Raw genomic sequence first — 19,836 nt, 5'->3', positions numbered from 1 at the left:
GGAGACAGGAGAAGGCATGGAAAAAGCTTTCAGAAAAAAAAAATAAACAATTACGCAAATAGTTTAACACAGTAAAATCTTCAATTAACTACTATTTACATAAGCTAAAGTTAAGAAAGGAAAACCACTGATCTTCCGCTTGACGTTTCGTCTTTGGGGTACCATCATCAACTTCATCTAAATAATATGACGTCCTGTGGAAAAAATTAAATTTTAATAAAATTCAATAAATCTGTTGGGCGCCAAAGAAATGCGCCCAAAATATCATAGATTATTTGATTATTAAGATACCATGATATTTTATTTTGCATCCCCTTGCTTCCCTAGGAATAGGACCGAATAAATGACGTTTTTATCATTTATTCGGTCATTTCCAAGGTACTTTATTAAGAAAAAAATTCAATAATAATTAAACAATTATGAAATGTAGTATAACGTGGTGAAATCTTCAATGATTTATTTGTTTATTTAATTATAAGTATTGTAATAAATTACATAAGTTAAAGTTCAGATAGGAAAATGATTAATTTACTACTCAATGGTTTGTCCTTGTGTTACCATCATCAACTTAATCAAAATAATATGACGCCCTTAAGAAAAAATTAAATTTTATAAAAATTTATAAAATCTGTTGGGCGCCAAAGTAATGCTTAAAATCCCTATTTATTTTACTATGAAAATACGCTGAACCGTAGTATTTTAATTTGCACCCTGTTACTACTGACTTTTGGACTTTTCAACGTTTCGGTCATTTCATTCGTTTGGATATCCTCAGGACACTAAAACATGGAAAAAGAGAAAAAATTACCAATAATAATTAAAAAATTAACCGTTATGTAATTTGGTTTAACATAACGAAATCATCAATTTAGTTATTTTTTTATTTAATTATAAGTAAAGTTATTACTTACAACTAAACTAAAATTAGGAAAGAAAATCGATTGATATTCTGCTCGACGTTTCGTCCTTGGATCACCATCATCAACTTCGTCTAAATAATATGACGAAAGACCCTTCAGAAAAAAATCAAATTTTAATAAAATTGGTAAAATCCGTTGGGCGCCAAAAAATTGCCTAAAATCCAAAATTTCTTGCTTATAAAAATGCTGTTGCTATTCTAGGGATTAAAACTCTTGGACTTTAAAATTGACGGCCAAATTGCCTTTTAATACTTTAGCCCCATAATATCACCAGAGTATTTTTTTTAATTGCTCTCGAATTATTTAATTAAAATTCAATAAACAAAAAAAAATAAAGTTTACAAAACATGTTGGGGGCCAAAAACTCTTCTATATCGTGTTAAAATCGTACCATTTTAAACCTCTTAATACTTAAACAATATTTACTGGGCATCGTAGAGAAGAGTTTTCAGTCCGTAAATCTTCAATCGTGAATTGCATGATTGTTAGAATGTCGTGAAAAATCGTTCTCAACTCACTAAAAAACAATATATTTGTTAAAAAAACCCACATGTTATGCGCCAAAGAAACTTTTATGATCAAAATTAACCCCGCAGTACATTTTTATTATTTTCTTCTTCATTAAGCACGTACCCTTCCGATATAACGTGCATATTTCAAGCCCCCACGCACTTGTCACCGCTATACAATAAGTGTTAATTTTCTGATATCAACAGCTCAGGATGATGGTAATCAAACGAAGCCAAGCGTAAACAAGTGGAATAAAACATTCAATGGTTCAGTGATGACTCTTTTATGCGATCCCCAGCGACGATCTATCATCACAGCCGATGCGGATGGGAGACTCAAGGTGCGGGAGTCGGATTAGAAAACTTCAGTTTTTTTAAGGGTTCAATTTTTGACGTCATGTTTTTAGTGAGGGTGTATATGTATAATGCACACTGTTTTTGTTAATTTTGAGGTTTTTAGCGCTAAACAAGTCAAATTTTAAAAGAGAGGTAGGGTTTTTAGTTAAATTTCCTGCAATTTCAGGCATTACATGAGTGTTTTTAAGTGATTTTGAATATGCTATTTCTGATGGTATTATTTTGGGAAACCGACATAGTTGAAGATTTTATAATTTGAACCATAGATTCTCGTAAAAAAAACATTGGATTCATATTTGATCATTTTCCCTAAACAAATGTTTGAAACATGAAAACCAGCCATGCTATGAAAAAATTAAATTTTAATAAAATTGATAAAATCTGTTGGGCGCCAAAAAAATGCCTAAAATTCCAAATTAAAATATGAAGTATCATAACATTTTTATTTGCACCCTGTTACTATCCTAGGAAATAAAACTCTTGGACTATTTGATGTTTTGGTCGTTTATTTGGCCATCCCCAGGAAACTAACAAAGATTTCATAATTAATTATTAAATAAGCAATTACGATATTTAATATAACATGGTGAAATCTTCAATTTTTTTTTAAATTTAATTAGATGTATAGTATAATTTATATAAATACAATATCTTAAATGCCTGGAAGATTTTTTTCTTATTAATTTCTAAGTTTCGATCATTTATTTTTATCTTCAGAACATTAAGGCATGAAAAGATAATCCAAAAAAAATCAATAATGATTATAAAATTTGATATCACACGGGCAAATCTTCAAGAATAATTTTATGAGTTACATGAAATAAAGTTAAGAAAGGAAACCAATTAATTTAAGGCTCGACGTTTCGTCCTTGGGTCACCATCATCAACTCGTCTAGCTTGATCCTATAACATGACGTCCTTACAAAAAATTGAAATTTCCTTAAAATTGATAAAATTTGTTGGGCGCCAAAGAAATGCTTAAAATCCCAATTACTGGATCAACCTATTTACCATTTTGTCAAAATTAAGTAACTTTTGCCCATATGATTAATACATACAACCAGTTTTTCAATGTCTATTTTAAATATTTCCCAACATTTCCTTATTTGTTTCGTTCTAAAGGAAACATGATAATTTTCTTAATCTCAAGATCTCAATTGCCTGTAAGATTTTTTTCTTATTAATTTCGACGTTTCGTTTATTTATTATAAAATTATTTATTTCGTCATTTATTCTTATCCTCAGGACACTAAGGCACGAAAAAACATTCCTGAAAAAAAATTAACAATAATTATAAATAAACAATTAAAAAATTTCATATAACAAGGGAAAACTTCAATCAATAATTTTTTTATTTACTACATAAACTAGATTTAAGAAAGGAAATAGATTAACTTACCGATCGGCGTTTCGCTCTTGGGTCACCATCATCAACATCGTCTAGCCTGATCCTATAACATACCGTCCTTAAAATTTTACAAAAAATTTAAATTTTATTAAAAATTTGTTGGGCGCCAAAGATATGCTTAATATCCCAATTTACTTGATTGACGCATCTCAACATTTTAAATGCCTGGAAGAATTTGTTGAATTTTTCGACATTCTGGTTATTTATTTGTTCATCCTCAGGGCACTTTGCTTTATTTAAGTATACTTATATTTAAGTAACTATGTCATAAAGAAATCTTTAATAAATTATTTTTTATGTAGTTATACGTATAATAACTAATTACATAAACTAAAATTAAGAAAAGTAGACGATTGATTTACCGCTCGACGTTTCGTCCTTGAGTCACCATCATCTAGCTTGATCTTATAACATGACGCCGCTATGAAAAAAATAAAATTTTATTAAAATTTGTTGGGCGCCAAAAAAATGCTTAAAATCCCAAATTATTTGATGTTTTTATCAAATCCATGTAATTTTTAGCTATCTAGTTAATACACACTGGCCATTTTTTATCTCTATTTCGAATATACTCCAACATTTCCTTTTGCTTTCTCAAATATTTCTAGAACCAAGAGAGTTGGACCTGTGAAATTTGGAACTTAGATTCTTCGAATAAAATCATTGGATGCCCTATTTTCTAAAAATTATTTAAGGTAATAAAATCAGCCTCAGAAATGAAGAACACAAAATTAAAAACAAATTATATATCAAGGGACAAAATCCCCATAACTCCGAAGCCAAGAAAGTCAGAGCTTTGAAAATTTGAACACACGTTCGTCTAATAAAGTCATTTGACACCTTTTTCATGAATAAACTTCTGAAATAAACAAATCTGCAAGAGCAAGTTCACGTAAATTTCCAGTATAAGAACCGCCCAAAAACGTTTACCAAAAGTGACATTTTGTGCTTTTAAGAGATAACTCGATAACAATTTATTTACCCCTTTCGTTCATTTACAAATAAATCACACAAAGCTATTAACTGACGCACAACACAAATTTTCAAATAGAGGGATTAAGGTTGCTACAGATCGACAGATGTGTTCGCGATATTCTTACCCCCCCAAACCCCGATCGGGTGCAATCGGTGCCAAGCCATAATAGGAAAAGGGGTTGACCGCTATTAGTTTATTTTGTTTGCGTTTTGGGAAGTCAAGATTAATGATGTTGAATCTGGCTTTACGACGGGGCCACTTCTGTCATTTATTTTCGAATGACAGTAGACGACGGGGTTGCCGACAAATCGATTTTATTTTAATGCATTCCGAAAGTCTTTTTTTTTCGTTAAAAAAAAATAACGTTAAAAATGTTTCTTTTGAAAGAAAACAGAGTAAAAATAAAGTCGCTCAATTTATTTTGTATCTCACCCGATGTGTTTTGGCTTAAGTCACGTACTTGACATAGAGTGTTATTTTAGGCATTTGAAATATTTTCTGTTCGCCGTATTTTATCGAGGAGATAAACGCTTTTGCGGTTGTGCCTTCATTTTTATTGCTTTTACACGGTTAATTAATAGCAATAATAGTCTAAGGATCCTAAGGGTTTTATTTAGTTTAAATGAGACACCCTGTATACTTTTTTTTTTGTTCTACGTGAAATTCGAAGAAATTTTATCAGTCACATGACGTATTCTTGTGGGATGATTTGTGAGATATAATCAGTTAAAAATTTGCATTTTCTTTACTATTACAAGTTAGAGAACCAAGGCTGATCAATTTTTGAGGATCTTTGGATTTTCCCATTTCTTTCATGCTTTTGAAGCCATTTTCAGTCTTCTCCTGGTGATTAAGGTATTTATTGTGTCTATGGACCCTCAAAATAATTTTTATATATTCCAGGCATTTGAATCCAACTTAGATTTCCTCCAGGTATCTGTAGCTTTTGAAGGAATTTTAAATTTTATTACGGGCATTTGAAGTTAGACTTAGTTTATTTTAAGTCAAACTCGCTAAAAAACAGGATAATTGCAGGAGAAAACCACATGTTGGGTGACAAGAAAACCCTTGAAATTGTAAATTACTTGAATGTTAAAAAATCGTACAAAATAGTTCCAATTTAAACCCCTTAACACTTAAGGTTTTAGGCAAAACTCGCTAAAAAACAAGATATTCGTAAAAAATGTTCACATGTTAGGCGCCAAAGAACCCTCTAAAATTGCAAATTACTTGAATGTTAAAAGATCGTAAAAAATAGTACCATTTGGTATCTCATTAATTAAGTAATGCTTATTTGGCATTCTAAGGAAGAAAACCTTTATTTTAAACTGAATCATTTATTGTGTCTATGGACTTTGAAGGTTATTTTTTAATAAATCCAGGCATTTGAACTCCGTTTGAGTTTCTTCCTGGAATTTTAGTAATTACTCATATATTCCGCTTTTTTGAAGGAATTTTCAATTTTATTCCAAACATTTGAAATTAGTTTTTAATTTCTTCCATGTCTTTGAGCAAACTTTTTATGTTCTGAGACATTGCCTGTACTGTTTAAATTTTAGAGTAGTTTATTATATATTTCAGGCATTTAACTCATTTTTCATCTCATTTCAGGCTTCTGAATCCAGTTTAAATTTCTACCTTGTATTTGTAGTAATTATTTATATGTTCCAGACTTTTGAAGGAGTTTTTAATTTTATTCCAAGCATTTAAGGATATTTTTAGTTTCTTCTTGGTTTTTGAGGCAATTTTGCAGGTTTATAAGATACTGCCTATATTGTTTTAAAGTAGTTTTTTTATATATTCCAAGCATTTAAAGTGATTTCCAGTTTTCGTAGCCCTTAAAGCATGTTTTTAATTGCTTTCTAAGTTTTTTGAATATTTCTTTATTTAATTGTCGGACTCAAAGGATAATTTCTTATATGTTATAGATTTTGTAAGTAATTTTCAATTTTATTCCAGGCATTCTAGGCACAAGGACACTTCTTAAATTAAATTTTAAGAACATATTTAAATAAAATCTCTATATTAATTTTTCAAAAAAATGTTGGGCGCCAACATAGTGCTTTAATTTTTTGATATTTTTAATGATTTTTATCCCAGAAATGATGTTATTTTGACTAATATAAATCAAAAAGGGTAATTTTCCGGGGAAATTTTTGGAATCCCAAATGCCTGGAACCATTTTTTTGTTTGCTAATTTCAAAGTTTCGGTCATTGATTTGGTGATCGTCAGGAAACAAAGGCAAATTAATAATAAATAAACAATTAGGCAATTTACAAAATGATATTTTTAATAATTGATTTAGCGATCGACGTTTCGTTTTTGGGTCACCATCATTAACGTCTTCTAAATAATATGACGCCGTTAAGAAAAAATTAAATCATATTATTAAAATTGATAAAATCTGTCAACGAAATGTTTAAAAAAATTTAAGGCATTTTTTTGGCGCCCAACATTATTTTTCAGCATTATCTTAAGTAGTTTTTCTATTTTTTCAAGAGCCTATTTTCAACTGTTGACAAATTTATCATGTAACCTCTAAAATTAGGGGTAAATGACTAAAAATCCTCGCAACATCTTAATAACGAAAAAAGAAACACAATATTCTAATATGACAGAGCTGTTATAAGGTGAAACCCGTCATAATCCTTAAGAAACGAAACATTAAGACGTTGATCCTTGTTATTATGCCACGATACTTAAAGTATTAAAGCATATGTTTAAACAGGCTAAAAAACCGATATCCTCACGTTCCTGCGATTTGCCCTTTCACTCTAACGTAACTGGTGACATCTTTTTTTGAAAAATTATGAGTACGTAGTAAAATTTTAAAGGCCCTCTTAAGACACGTCCCATAAAGCCGCTAATCCCGCCTTTCCTTTTGAAATTTTAGGAAGTCGTTCGTCACCGGGATATTATTTCAGACCGCCAGGTGTCGCGGTTGTAAAACATCACTGCGCTAATTCCCTTAGTTTTATATTATACCTATTTTTAGAGAGGGGATTTTTCGTTATATTTTGATTTACGGGTCTAACGGGCTTTTGCATCGATTTGTTTCGAAAAATTGAGCTAATTTTTTTTTTTATTTTGAAGTAATTGTTCATTTTATTCCAGACATTTGAACGCAGTATATTTAAAATTAGAAGAAAATTTATCCTTGACCAAAACTTCCCAAACCCTTGACCTAGAATTACGGTTGTATATTTAAATATTTATAAGAAAAATATTTCATAAGTTATGGCCGAAGATGACAAACATTTGTTCAATGAATGCTGTGTGCATAATTTAATTGTCCCTGGCGTACGTTTTGTCAATTTACTTGCATTTGAATCAATAATAACTTAAGTTTTTCATATAATTGTACTATTTCCCCATTCTGTCTGTATATTTTGACAAAACGAGATAATGTAAATCCCGACCGCGAAAATCGGTAATTTATATAATTTATTTGTTTGTGTGAAAACTTTTTGTGCCGCAACCTCGTGCTTTTATAAATACGGCTTAAAGTTAAGCTAAAATAATCAGACGTTGAGCCTCAAATCCTTTATATCCTACTGATTTAAACTATAAGTAAGTAAATGCGGTGTACGAGAGCCTCTCGAAATAATGAACCTAAAATCAATATTTTCTTATTAAAGCGTTTCCGCAGCTTTAAACTTTTGAGGTAATTGAATTGTAGGTAGAAATATTAAATAGGAATTTTCTGTGCATAATTTAATTGGACCTGATGGACGTTTTATTTAATTTAATTTCCAAGCGCCTTATGGAATTTAAATTTTTAAAGTGGTTCAAATATTATACTAAATATGTGTGCATAACTTAATTGCATCTGACTTACGTTTTGATTAATTTATGTTCGAGGGACGGTAGTTTTTTTAACCAAAAAAGAAAAATGCTTTACCCATATGGATCCAGCTAGAAACGCAAACTATCGAGTGTTTACTTAAGCATGTTTTTTCAACAATAAATCGCATCGTTGGGCCGCCCAACTAATTGCCATTAAGTGGGTGTTAACCGGTGTCAGTTTTTCAGAAGCAAGGAACATGTGCAGAAGACGCATCGACTACCTTATGTTAACTGACGTTTTTACGAGTCGAATTTATGGGTTTCGGTCGCAGACCGCAGCGGTGACATATTATTTCTCGTTTGCTGCATCGTTACCGCTGATTTAATGCGACTCAAGTCATTTTATATTTAGTATTAATGGATCCGTATTGGTTTTTTGACGTTTATTTTGCTCCCGTGTTATCGTTTATTGATGTTCACAGATTGAAACAATAGAAACGCACCTGACTCTTTCTTTATGTTATTTGTTTTTATTTATATTAACAGTTACAACATTTTTCTCTTGTGTTGGGCGCCAAAGTATTGCTTAAATTAATTTCTTAATATTTATTGTATTTATTTAGTTGAAGTCAGATATTGATTTGAGCACATTTAGAGAATATTTTTTTAATACACGCTGTATATTTTTTTTTGTAATTTTGTCACGGACTATACATTATATGTATTTTCTACGGAATATATAGGCGATGCATTAAGAATCAACAAATTTCATTGAAAATTAACCCTGTATAAATCTATTTTTCAGAAGCACTCTATTATACTAAAGAATTTGGGGCGCGAAATTGAGGGCGCCAAAGTAGTGCTTCAAATATTTTTTTTAAATGTTTATTTTAACTATTTTCCATATACTTTAACCCAAGTCTAACGTTTTTTTAACGCACTCGAAGAATCTTTTTTTTTTAATCAACGCTGTATATTAACTATTTCTTCCCTTAATTTTGGGCAACGGCTGTACATTATATGGACGATCAATGCATTTCTTTACAAAGTAACCCCGTATAGTTTTTAAAATATTTTTCAGATATAAGAAAATATGACAAAAAACACGTTGGCCGCCAAAATTTTGGTTAAAGAATTTTGTTAAACAAACAAAAAACTATATATACTACGATATTTACTATTTTTTTTGTTTATTTTAACACTTTACATTATATATATTTTTTAAATATGTGGGATGATGCATCAACAATAAAGACCTTTATTTAAAAATGCACCCTGAATTATTTTTTTTATACCTAATTATGATTTATATTTATTTTATGGACACATCAACAATTAAAACATTTCATTATAAGTTAACCGCAGTGGTGATATACAAAATTAATAAAAAAGTTTTTAGGTATTTGACTTGATGTTTTCCAGTCCCTTGACGTAATTTTCTGTATTTATTTCATGTAATTTTCTACGTAGTTTAGGCTTTAGGATGAATTTTCTATAATCTCCAGTTACTTTACATTTATTTTAAAAAAGCTTTATATTATTAAGAAATTATTAATAAATACTACTGAAAATATATTTTTTTAATGTTTATTTTATCTATTATAACCAAAGTCTGACGTCATTTTCAACACACTCAAAGAAGTATTTTTTAACGCTGTATATTTTTTTTTCTTAATTTTAGCACGTACTGTACATTCCATGTATTTTTTACGAAATTTATTTATTTTTAAGCAGCTCCATGTCGGTAGGAAATTTACCATAAAATGTGTTGGGCGCCAAAGTATGTGTATTTTATGTGTATTTTATTTAATGTGTATTTTATCCATTTTCCATTTAGTTTACCTGTCAAAAGTCTGACGTCATTTTGAACACACTCAAAGAAGAATTTTTCTAATCAACGATGTATATTTAATTTTGACACGGACTGTACATTACATGTATTTTCAACAACAATCTCTCATCAACAATCAAGGCATTTCTTTAAAAAAGTATTTTTTTAATATTTGATATTTGATCAATTATCAATTTTAGGCAAAGTCAACGTTTTGAACTAAATCAAAATACGATTTTTTTTAATCAGTACTATATATTTGATATCAATTTCCTTTCGGACTATTCATTACCTGAATTTTCTACGAAATAGATGAGGCGATGCGTCAATAACCAATACATGTCTTTAACAATTAACCCTTTTATCTTTGAGGGGCTCATCATTAATAAAAAATTTACCAAAAAACATATTGGGCGCCAAAATACTGCTTAAAATCATTTTTAATCTTTATTTTATCGATGTTTAGCGAGTTTATTTTGACACAAGTGTGACATTATTTTAGACACACTAAAGCATTTTTTTAATGAACGGTGAATATTTTGGCGTGGACTGTACGTTATATGTATTTTATACAAAGTATATGGGGCGATGCATCAACAATCAAGGCATTATATTAAAAATTAACCCTATATGTAGTTATTCTATATAAAAAAAAAACACGATATGCACCAAGTATTGCTTGTAATAAATGTTTAATGTTTATTTTAAACACACTCAAAGAAGCATTTTTTTATTATTTAACGGTGAATATTTAATTGTTTTTCTTAATTTTGGCGTAGACTGTACATAACGCGTATTTTTTTTAATATCTGGGGGCGATGTATAAACAATCAACATATTTTTATAAAAATTAACGCTGTATATATTTATTTTATGATGCACTGTATTATTAAGAAAATTACCAAAAAATGAGTTGGGCGCCAAAGTTTTGCTTAAAATAATTTTTTTATATTTTTCTATAAATTTTCTATTTATTTTAAGCGAAGTCTAATGTTATTTTGAACAGATTTGCACAAGCATTCGTATTAAATTTTTTTTCTACACAATTAAAATACTTTTACTTTAATCAACTTTGTACATATTTTTTTACTTTTATCCTGAGGTTTATATAATAACCTATATTTTTCCTAAAGTTTAAAGATGCATTATTTAAAAATAATTCTGTACATCTATATTTATTTTAAGGTATACTATATCATTAAGCATAAATGTTGGGCGCCAAGAAAATGCTTTAAATAATTCATAACTTGTTCTTTTGTCGACTTGTAAATTGGTGGAAATTTTTAGAATTTGAGTCAGAAAATATTTTATTACATCTCCTTTTGGCATGGACTATGTATCATTATATAAATTCCCTATGAAACATCAATGACTACTGTAGAACTAGATATGTTTGATGCAACAAGGAGCAACGTATATTTTTTGTTCACAGTGTGGGCCGAAACCGGGGATTTTCGGGATGCTCACTCGACCGGATCGATGACCCCCGGATCCAGTTCAACCCCCTCAATGGACCACCCTCAGTTGCCTTTTCCCGCTTCCGTGAGGAGTCGCACTCGCGATAGAAAAGGTAAATGTTAGGAATATTATCTGAATTTAGGGAGTTATTAAGTAGACTTACTTAAAGAGGAAAATAATTTCACCACTAGTAATTTTGTTCATTTAATTTATTTCCTGTGTAATTTTCCCATATATAATCGATCGATAAGCGTATAAGCCCTTAGCTCGTTAAAAGTACTTAGGGGTTCTCATACACGCGATTAAACGAAATAAAAATTCAATTCCATTAAAAATTCCCTCGCTCCTGACCGAGTAGCAAAAAAAAAATACGTGAGATCCTCCCGGGCAAAAGAGGCGAAAAAAATATTTGCAAAAATCTTCCGATCAGCTTTGCAAGCACTTCCCTGGGCTTAGTAGCTGAATTGTTAATCAGTTTCTCAAACAAGCAAAGCTTTAGACGGCTGTATTACAACCCGGATATTTTTCTCCCTCTGTTTTAAAAAGGCTCAACGCTCAATTTTTAAGTTTATTTAGCTGAGCGCGGAACGGGATTACGTCTTGTAGGGAGTGCACTTTTCCAATTCGCTCTCGTATAGGTGAAACGAACGGCCGATACCTGGATTTACGGAACGCGGGGAGGAAAAGAGAGCTTTTAACAAGGAAATTGAATATTACATTCCTAGGGTCTATATTAGTGTTCTAACAATCAGTGAGTATCTGTACCTGAGACCCACACTCAAATTTTACAGCAGAGCAATTTCAGAAATCTTATAGACAGTAAATTATATACCGGGTGGTGCGTCGCCGAGCGGAACATAGGAAATCACATGTAAATTTTAAAGGGGTCAATTATTGGCTTCCCTGTACATTTTACAGAAAAAATGTCAAATGTTAACTTTTTGAGGAGACCAATCTGGCAAACCCTCGTGCAAAGTTTTAATAAGGGAATCTTGAATTATTTAATTAAATGTAATTGCAAAATTACCAAATTTTCGGTTCAGGTAAAACCGATCATAAGTCCGTCGAAAGGAAGAGACAGAGAGAGATTTCGAGAAATAGTACAATAATTATATTCGAATAATTTAAAAAAATTAAATCAATACCTCACAACGAAATAGGGAGAGCAATCTAATACTAAAATATATGAACGACAACACTAAAATTGTGCCAAAAAATTAGAAGGACCCTTCACCAATATGCAAGTGTATTTTCAAAATGTCCAAATTAGAATCACTATTGATAAATGCTTCTGATTCCCAATACAGGATTAATGTATTATATGAGACCTGGTTAACAAGCAACTTCGGCGTCAGTGAATTACTGATGTCAGTGCATTGATTTTCCTTGCCGTAACTTGTGTATACAAGTACTACTTGTGTATACCCTTCATAAGTGATATACTGTAGTTTTTTAAAAAGTTCTGGGGATTTTCATCATATTGCTTCCGAACGTTCGCTATACTGTTCATAAGACATATACATGACAAATTTAATTTGATTTGATCTGGATTATTCACATGTTTATTACTCTCTAATCAAAAACGATTTGTTTAATCTGCAAAAGAGCAAAAATTAATATCTGACTTTAATACACACTTAGATATGAATAATTCGGGAATTATCTCGATAGTTCAAGCGGCGAGCATACCGCGCGACATCTCTGGACGTTCCGACGATCCATTCCGGAACAGCCTCTAGGGGGCAGTTCAAATCTGAATATTGGCGCGACTTTTAAATTGAAATAACTAGTTCAGTATGTGTAATAATTGTGTTATAAGTGTATTTTTGATGTAACCCCCTTGAAAATCAACGAAGGATCGCAAGGTATGGTTATTAGAAAAAAAGCTTCTTAATATAACTTTGTTGTATGATATAGCTTGGTGGGTTCACATTTTGAATATAGTTCTTGTGTCTGGTCCCCTATAGTGAACATATTCATAAAATTTTAAACAGAATGGACTACTCATTAATTATCTAGATGAGTTTAATTACCCCCAATAAAAGACATCACAATTATTAAAAATTATTTTATTAAACTACTTTACCTCTTTATTAACACTGCCTTACTTTATAAACCTTATCTATGAATCTCTGTAATATTGTGATACTTACGTTTCCTTATAAATTTGTACTAAAACCCCTTCTATTTATAAAATTTTATAATTCAAACATTGCATTGCTATTGATTTGATAAAAAAATTAAACGTTGAATCTATATGGGATAAGTATATAATATGTTGTGCTTACAGGGGTAGAGGTCTCGCGTGGGCGGATCCTAAGCTTTCTCCACACAAACATCGGCAATAATTAATCAAATGACTCATTACATAAGACCTCGCGTCATTAATTGTAAAGTGACAAAAAACATATTTTCTCAAGCTTATCTACTTTCAACAAGTACCCCAAATGTCAAGCTCCATAACACACGTACACAGATAACAAACTTTTTGACAAAATCCCGCCCAAATCAATCACTCGCCCTGACAGAAAATCTATTAGCGTTTTGCCGACTCCTTCACCTGTTCTATTGTGGACCAAACAGTTTATCCACTCAACGTGACAACTGATCCATCCAGGTGGTTTCATTGGTCGATCGTCTAAAGCGTTTCCATTTAATTGTGACTGCGATAAGAGTGCCTGCGATTATCAGCCATGAATAATTTCGACCTGATAATTTTATTATTTTTTTTTTATTTTGCTACGCTTTAATTAAATTATCGTTAGAGTTGTGATCAAATTCTAATTCGAAATCATTTATTTGTCGAATAATACTACAAGGAATATTTAAAAGAGAAAATATTTTATGCGGCAAAAAGGACAGTTTATCGATTACAAGAAACTAAACTAACAAAATTGTAGTTTATATTTTCCTTTTAAGATTATTTTAAATGATCTATGGTATGCAAAAATGCAAAAAAAAAATTTTTTTATATATCTACATATGAACAAATAAAAAGACAAAATGCAAATGCACAAAGAAAGAAACTGAAGGGCAAACACAGCGTTTCGATCCAAACTGAATGTACAGTGGTCACAATTTTAATTATGAAGGTTTTCATGGTGAAGTCGGCCTTAAATTGCTCAATTATATTACGCCTGAAAACTTTGTGGATTGATAAGGAATTACAAGATTTTTGTTAAACCGAGTATTATGGATATGTTGTAGAAGACTCTCCAAATAACCAGTTCTTTGATCATTAATAAATCGGGTATGTAAAGTTATACATTTCAAATAATTGAGAGTCATTCAATTATTTATCATTTCATTTATTTATTTTTTAAATTAAAAACTGCCTTTGCTAGAACGTTGAAAATTTCTAGAGGAATGGCCTAGAGTTTTTCCTAGTTATGATGAAAGTTTTATGTTCTCAGGTCTCCTCAGTACAAAGTTATTTAAGTACACACATCGAAATGGTGCATAACTTAATTCTGCATGACTGTCATTCATTTATTTTTTAAATTAAAAATTACATTTGCTAGAATGTTAAAAATTTCTAGAGAAATGGCCTAGGGTACTTCCTAGATATCATGAAAGTCTCATCAGTCAAAAATTATTTAATCACGCACACATCAAATTCGGACCATTTTTGAGGCGTTTTTGTACTAGGTCCAAAAAATTGGGAAATTTTTCACCACAATCTTTGATAGCCTGTAAAAAGTCCTCATTAAGAAAATTGATTTGAAACATTATTTTGGAATAGAAACTGAAGTTTTCCAAACAAATTGGGGCAATTTTGAACAAATTCGAACCAGTTTTAAAGAATTATGAAGGTTTTTGTATTAAGTGGCCAAAAAATTGAAAAAATATTTAATATCATCTTTGACAGCCTGTAAAAAATTCCTCATTAAGAATATTGACTTGGAATATTTTTTTAAATAAAAACTGAAGCTTTCCAATGAAACTAAGGCAATTTTCATCAAATTCGGACAATTTTTAAGGGAATAATGAAAGTTTTTGTATCGTCGTTTTTTGAATTTTGTATTCCACTAAAATGGTGCATAACTTAAATAAAGATGATAGTCATTTATTTATTTTTTTTAATAAAACCTTGCTAGAAGGCTAAACATTTCTGGAGGGATAGACTTGGGCACTTCTAATTCTTCGTGAAGTTCATCTTTATCAGACCAAAGGGAAATAAATAACATAAAGGTATGTGTTGAAGAAAGACAGACTTAGATTAAATATCCTCTAAGTGCGTAGGTCCTAAGGTAAAGTTTGGGAAAAGTGCAGATGATACTTACTTTGTATATGAATAGAAAAAAAAAGTGTTTACATTCCAAATGCTTGAGAAACTTAGGAATTACCTCAAATGTCAATGTGAATGGAAAATATGTTAATGGAATGTAATTGCAAATTACTTCAAATTCTTGAAATACATCGAAAAATATGTCGAATTCCTTGGACATATAAGAAAAACAATCCATTTCTGGAAGACCTCAAGAAATGCCTGGAATAACATGAAAATATTTTCAAATACCTGGAAAATTAACAATTTTTATTTTTTTTTATTTTTAACAAAAGCTTATTCCAGGCTTTTGTGAAAAAATAAAAAATTTTTTCAAATAAATAGAAAAGTAAAAAATTTGTTTTCGTTAAACAAATCACTGGAAAAGTGACAATTTGAGAGAAAAATTCAAACTCCTGGAAAATTATTTAAAATTACTAAAAAATATAAAAATATCTATAACAAATGCTTGCAGAAGTTAAAAATTGGAAAAAAAATCAAATACCTGCAAACATGAACATTAATAATAAATTTCTGAAAAAGTGAATCCTGGAGAAAACAAAAAGTCTTTAAAATCCTGGGAAGGGATAAGAACTGATAACAAATGCCTGGAATAAAGTAAAAATTCCTTTAGATGTTTGAAATTTTAAAATGACGTATCAAATGCTTGGAATAAAATAGAATAATTGCCTCAAATACATGGCAAAGTCATGAAAATTCCTAGAAGACTTAAAAATATATAAAAAATTCAATTGGTTCATTACTTAATCATAAATTATTTATTTTTTTAAATTAAAAAGTACTTTCATTAAAAAATTGACATTTTCTAAAAAACTCGCTTCCTTTTTATCCTAAAAGTTTCATCGTTTTAGGTGTCATCAGTCAAAAGTTATTTGAAATTGGTGCATAATTTAATTGCACTTAATTGGTCAATGTATTATAAAGAATTAATTCTCTGAATATTTTTATTTCATTATATTGTTGGTCCAAAACACAGAAGAAAACACTCATTTATAAACTCTTTAAACTTCTGATGATGAACACTCTGTTCGAAACATATGGGGTGCTTAATATTGCGGAAATAAATAAAACTATTAATGGAGTGAGGGTTTAACATTTTAATTTATTATATAAACCATTATGTCAAATACTGGATGTTACTGGAATATTGGTTTTATAACTTCAAAGTCAGCGTAGTTAGTACCTAACGAATAATTGGAAAACTTTAAGCCTTTTTTATTCAAACACTGTTTTATTTATATAATATAACTCAATTTTAAATTTTTTTGAAGAAATACACATGAACGACTTTGAATGGAAAAAATTGGTCAAACAATGAAGTAAAGGACATATAAAGACATTATGTCTTGCGCATACGTACAAAAAACCATGCTGCCACTCAGTGAATGTTGCCTTACGTCCGTTATATTCGGAAATAGAAATGTAATAAATTTGTCTTTAAAACGTCATGCACATAAACATAAAAAGGTGCCGCCATCTTTGTGCAGTAACTCTAACTAATTATATGAGTATAATTATCTCTCAAAAATAAAGATACAAACTACTTCGGAGCTACCAGAAATCTCGGATGTTATTAAGTTAATCCTTAGCCAGCAAAGAGGAACGCTATTTCGGTGCCGCCTTAAGTAATTAGTCTGACAACCCGGATTAAAATGGTTTAGCCAGGCTGAAATTAATTGAGAACTGAAAGTGTTGTTATAGGACGATGTTCCCACTTTAAAAAAAATAATAATAATAATAAAAAAAAACGTAAAACAGCGGAATGTTGAAACGCAATTATTTCATCCGAAGACGTTTTCGTCATGGGGTTTTTACATATTAAAGAACAGATGAAGTGTAAATTTTGTTGCTTTATATGGTTTAGTTAACTAACCGCAAGGAAAAACACATATATATTTATGGTATTGCTAAATAAAATATTCCAAAATTACCCCTAAGTCGGCCCCAAGAAATACAGGAAATAAGTAAAGAAGGTGTTAAAGCACTAAAGTCACTTTAATTTTACTTTATCTTGGCGCCCAACGTGGGTTGTTAATAATATCTGAAAAAATAATGTAAAAAAATTAATGGGGTTTGTTGGGATTATTAATGTATCGCCCCATCTATAGCGAAGAAAATACATGTAGTGTATAGTGCGTGCTAAAATTAAGAAAAAAGAAAAGAAATATGCAGCGACGATTAAAAAAATTATCTTTAAGTGTGTTCAAAATAACGTCAGACTTTGGTTAAAATAAATAGAAAAATATTTAATCGATTAAGGTAATGGATAAAATAAACATTAAAAAAATATTTTAAGCAATACTTTGGCGCCCAACAAGTTTTTTGGTAAATTTTTAATAATATAGAATGATATACACAGGGTAAATTTTTACAGAAATTTTCTTGAAAATATATATAATGTACAGTCTGTGCCACAATAAAATAATGCAAAAAAAAAAATTAGCATTGAATGAAAAATTGAGAATTGGCACCCAACGTATTTTTTTTTTAATAAATATATACAGGGTTATTTTTTAAAGAAATGTCTTGAATGTGGTTCAGAATAGATAAAAACTTACACTACAAGTTTCAAATACTTCGTAGTTTTGAAATAGACGATTTTAAGCCTGAGACACGGTTTTTTGTACTCCAATAAATTACCCGCTTTTAAGAAGCCAGAGAATGAGATATTAAAGGCGCATTCTAAATCCAGTCATAAGAAATTTTGTCCTTAATTATTAACATAATTAAAGTATAACACTCCATGTTCTGTCAGTTATAACTTAAAAATCATCTCATATATAATTGTCCATTTTGATGCAAAAAATCTTGGAGATTCTGAAGAAAGACTTACCTATGAACTATATTATAACTGGAGAAATCTATTCTAATCTATCTATTTATGCGTGGTCAGATGCTACGCGTCACTAATTATTAGCCACGCATTACCAAAAATGTCAGGAATATGCAATAATAACAGGAATATTGTAGTAATAGAAATATAGTATCAATATCGAGCGAAAAAAAAATGGAGGGACATTCTTTATTATTCCTATTTTACCATATACCGAGTTAATAAATTTATATAAGAAGTATTTGAAACTTTGGATCTTTTAGGCACATTGGCATGATTGCATTACATACATACGGAAACTCTATCGTACAATCAGTTACTTATATTGAATACCGTACAAATCGTGATAACGTTGCAATAGTTTCTTATGCAAAGGCTGAAATATATGCATTCAGTGATGTCGAACTCTTAAAATAAGGTAAGAACTAAGTGGAATTTTAGGATTTTTAAGCATCTGGGCAACATTCATATAGAGAATAAAAAAAGTTCATCTAGTTGCGTTGAATAACTGGCAACAATGCAATGCATTGTTACGCAAATTCTAACGTAATTTAGAAATTCTATGCAAAAATACAATTTATAATACATGATTACCTTTTTTCAAGGCATATTGCAATATATTTAATAAATTAATAATTTCAAAAAATCAGCTGCTCCGATGCCTGGAAAACTTTAAAAAATTAATTTTTCAGGCATCTAAGGTATTTTTCATTTGTTCCAGATTCCAGAGGAAATTTTCTTTTAATCATTAAAAGTTAAAGAAAAAAGTACAAATTACATTTTATTACAACAAATTCCTGGTTTTTCTGATTAGTAAAGTAATTTCTCAGGACATGCTCCAGATTTTTGAATCCATTCTTTATTTTATTTCAAGCAGTTGAAGTCGCCTTTTTTTTAGTTTTCAACCATTTCTCGTAATTTTTAACCCCCAATAAAATCTCAAGCTTTTCACTCCAAAAACTAGAAACACCATTTATCAGAAATTAGACATAATTTTCTATATATTCCAGGCTTTTGAACTAATTTTGCACCTTATTTCAGAATTCTTTTATATTTATTTAGAGTAATTTTTTATGTCTTTCTTATTAAAACCCTTAAAAGACATTTTCTATGTACTTCAATGAATTAAATTTCAGTTTCTCGTTAAGATTTATTCCAGATTCTTGGACTAATTTTTAATTTTGTTTCAGAGGTTTAAGCATTTTTTTATGTACGTGCAGTAAATTGGTAATTTTTCAAAAATTAATTGGATTTTCTAAAACCCATTTATATTACAGAAAAATGTAATATTTTTTAGTTTCTCACTCTTTTAATTTAAAAAAGGAGTTAGTTTCCACTCCTCGTACCTCAAGATCTGTCTAACTAAACTATGTCATATGATCCATCAAACTTCTAAAAACGTCATAATACATATATGAAATTTCGAGAGCGTACCATAATAACAAAACAGTTAAAGACCATCAAACATA

General features: G+C 29.9%; 1 protein-coding gene across 4 annotated transcripts in view; it reads left to right on the top strand.

Annotated features, from left to right (window-relative positions):
- Window positions 1–19,836, top strand: part of LOC126748198 (pituitary homeobox homolog Ptx1) — a 67,826-nt gene that overhangs the window by 29,053 nt on the left and 18,937 nt on the right. For all 4 annotated transcript variants that reach the window (XM_050457260.1, XM_050457263.1, XM_050457261.1 and 1 more), the window contains exon 3: window positions 11,221–11,358. In XM_050457260.1, the coding sequence (XP_050313217.1) occupies window positions 11,221–11,358 (138 nt within the window). The remainder of the gene's footprint in view (window positions 1–11,220; window positions 11,359–19,836) is intronic.

Source organism: Anthonomus grandis, chromosome 22 (genome assembly GCF_022605725.1).
Source record: "Anthonomus grandis grandis chromosome 22, icAntGran1.3, whole genome shotgun sequence".
Classification (NCBI taxonomy): domain Eukaryota; kingdom Metazoa; phylum Arthropoda; class Insecta; order Coleoptera; family Curculionidae; genus Anthonomus; species Anthonomus grandis.
This window is presented reverse-complemented; position numbering and strand designations above follow the sequence as displayed.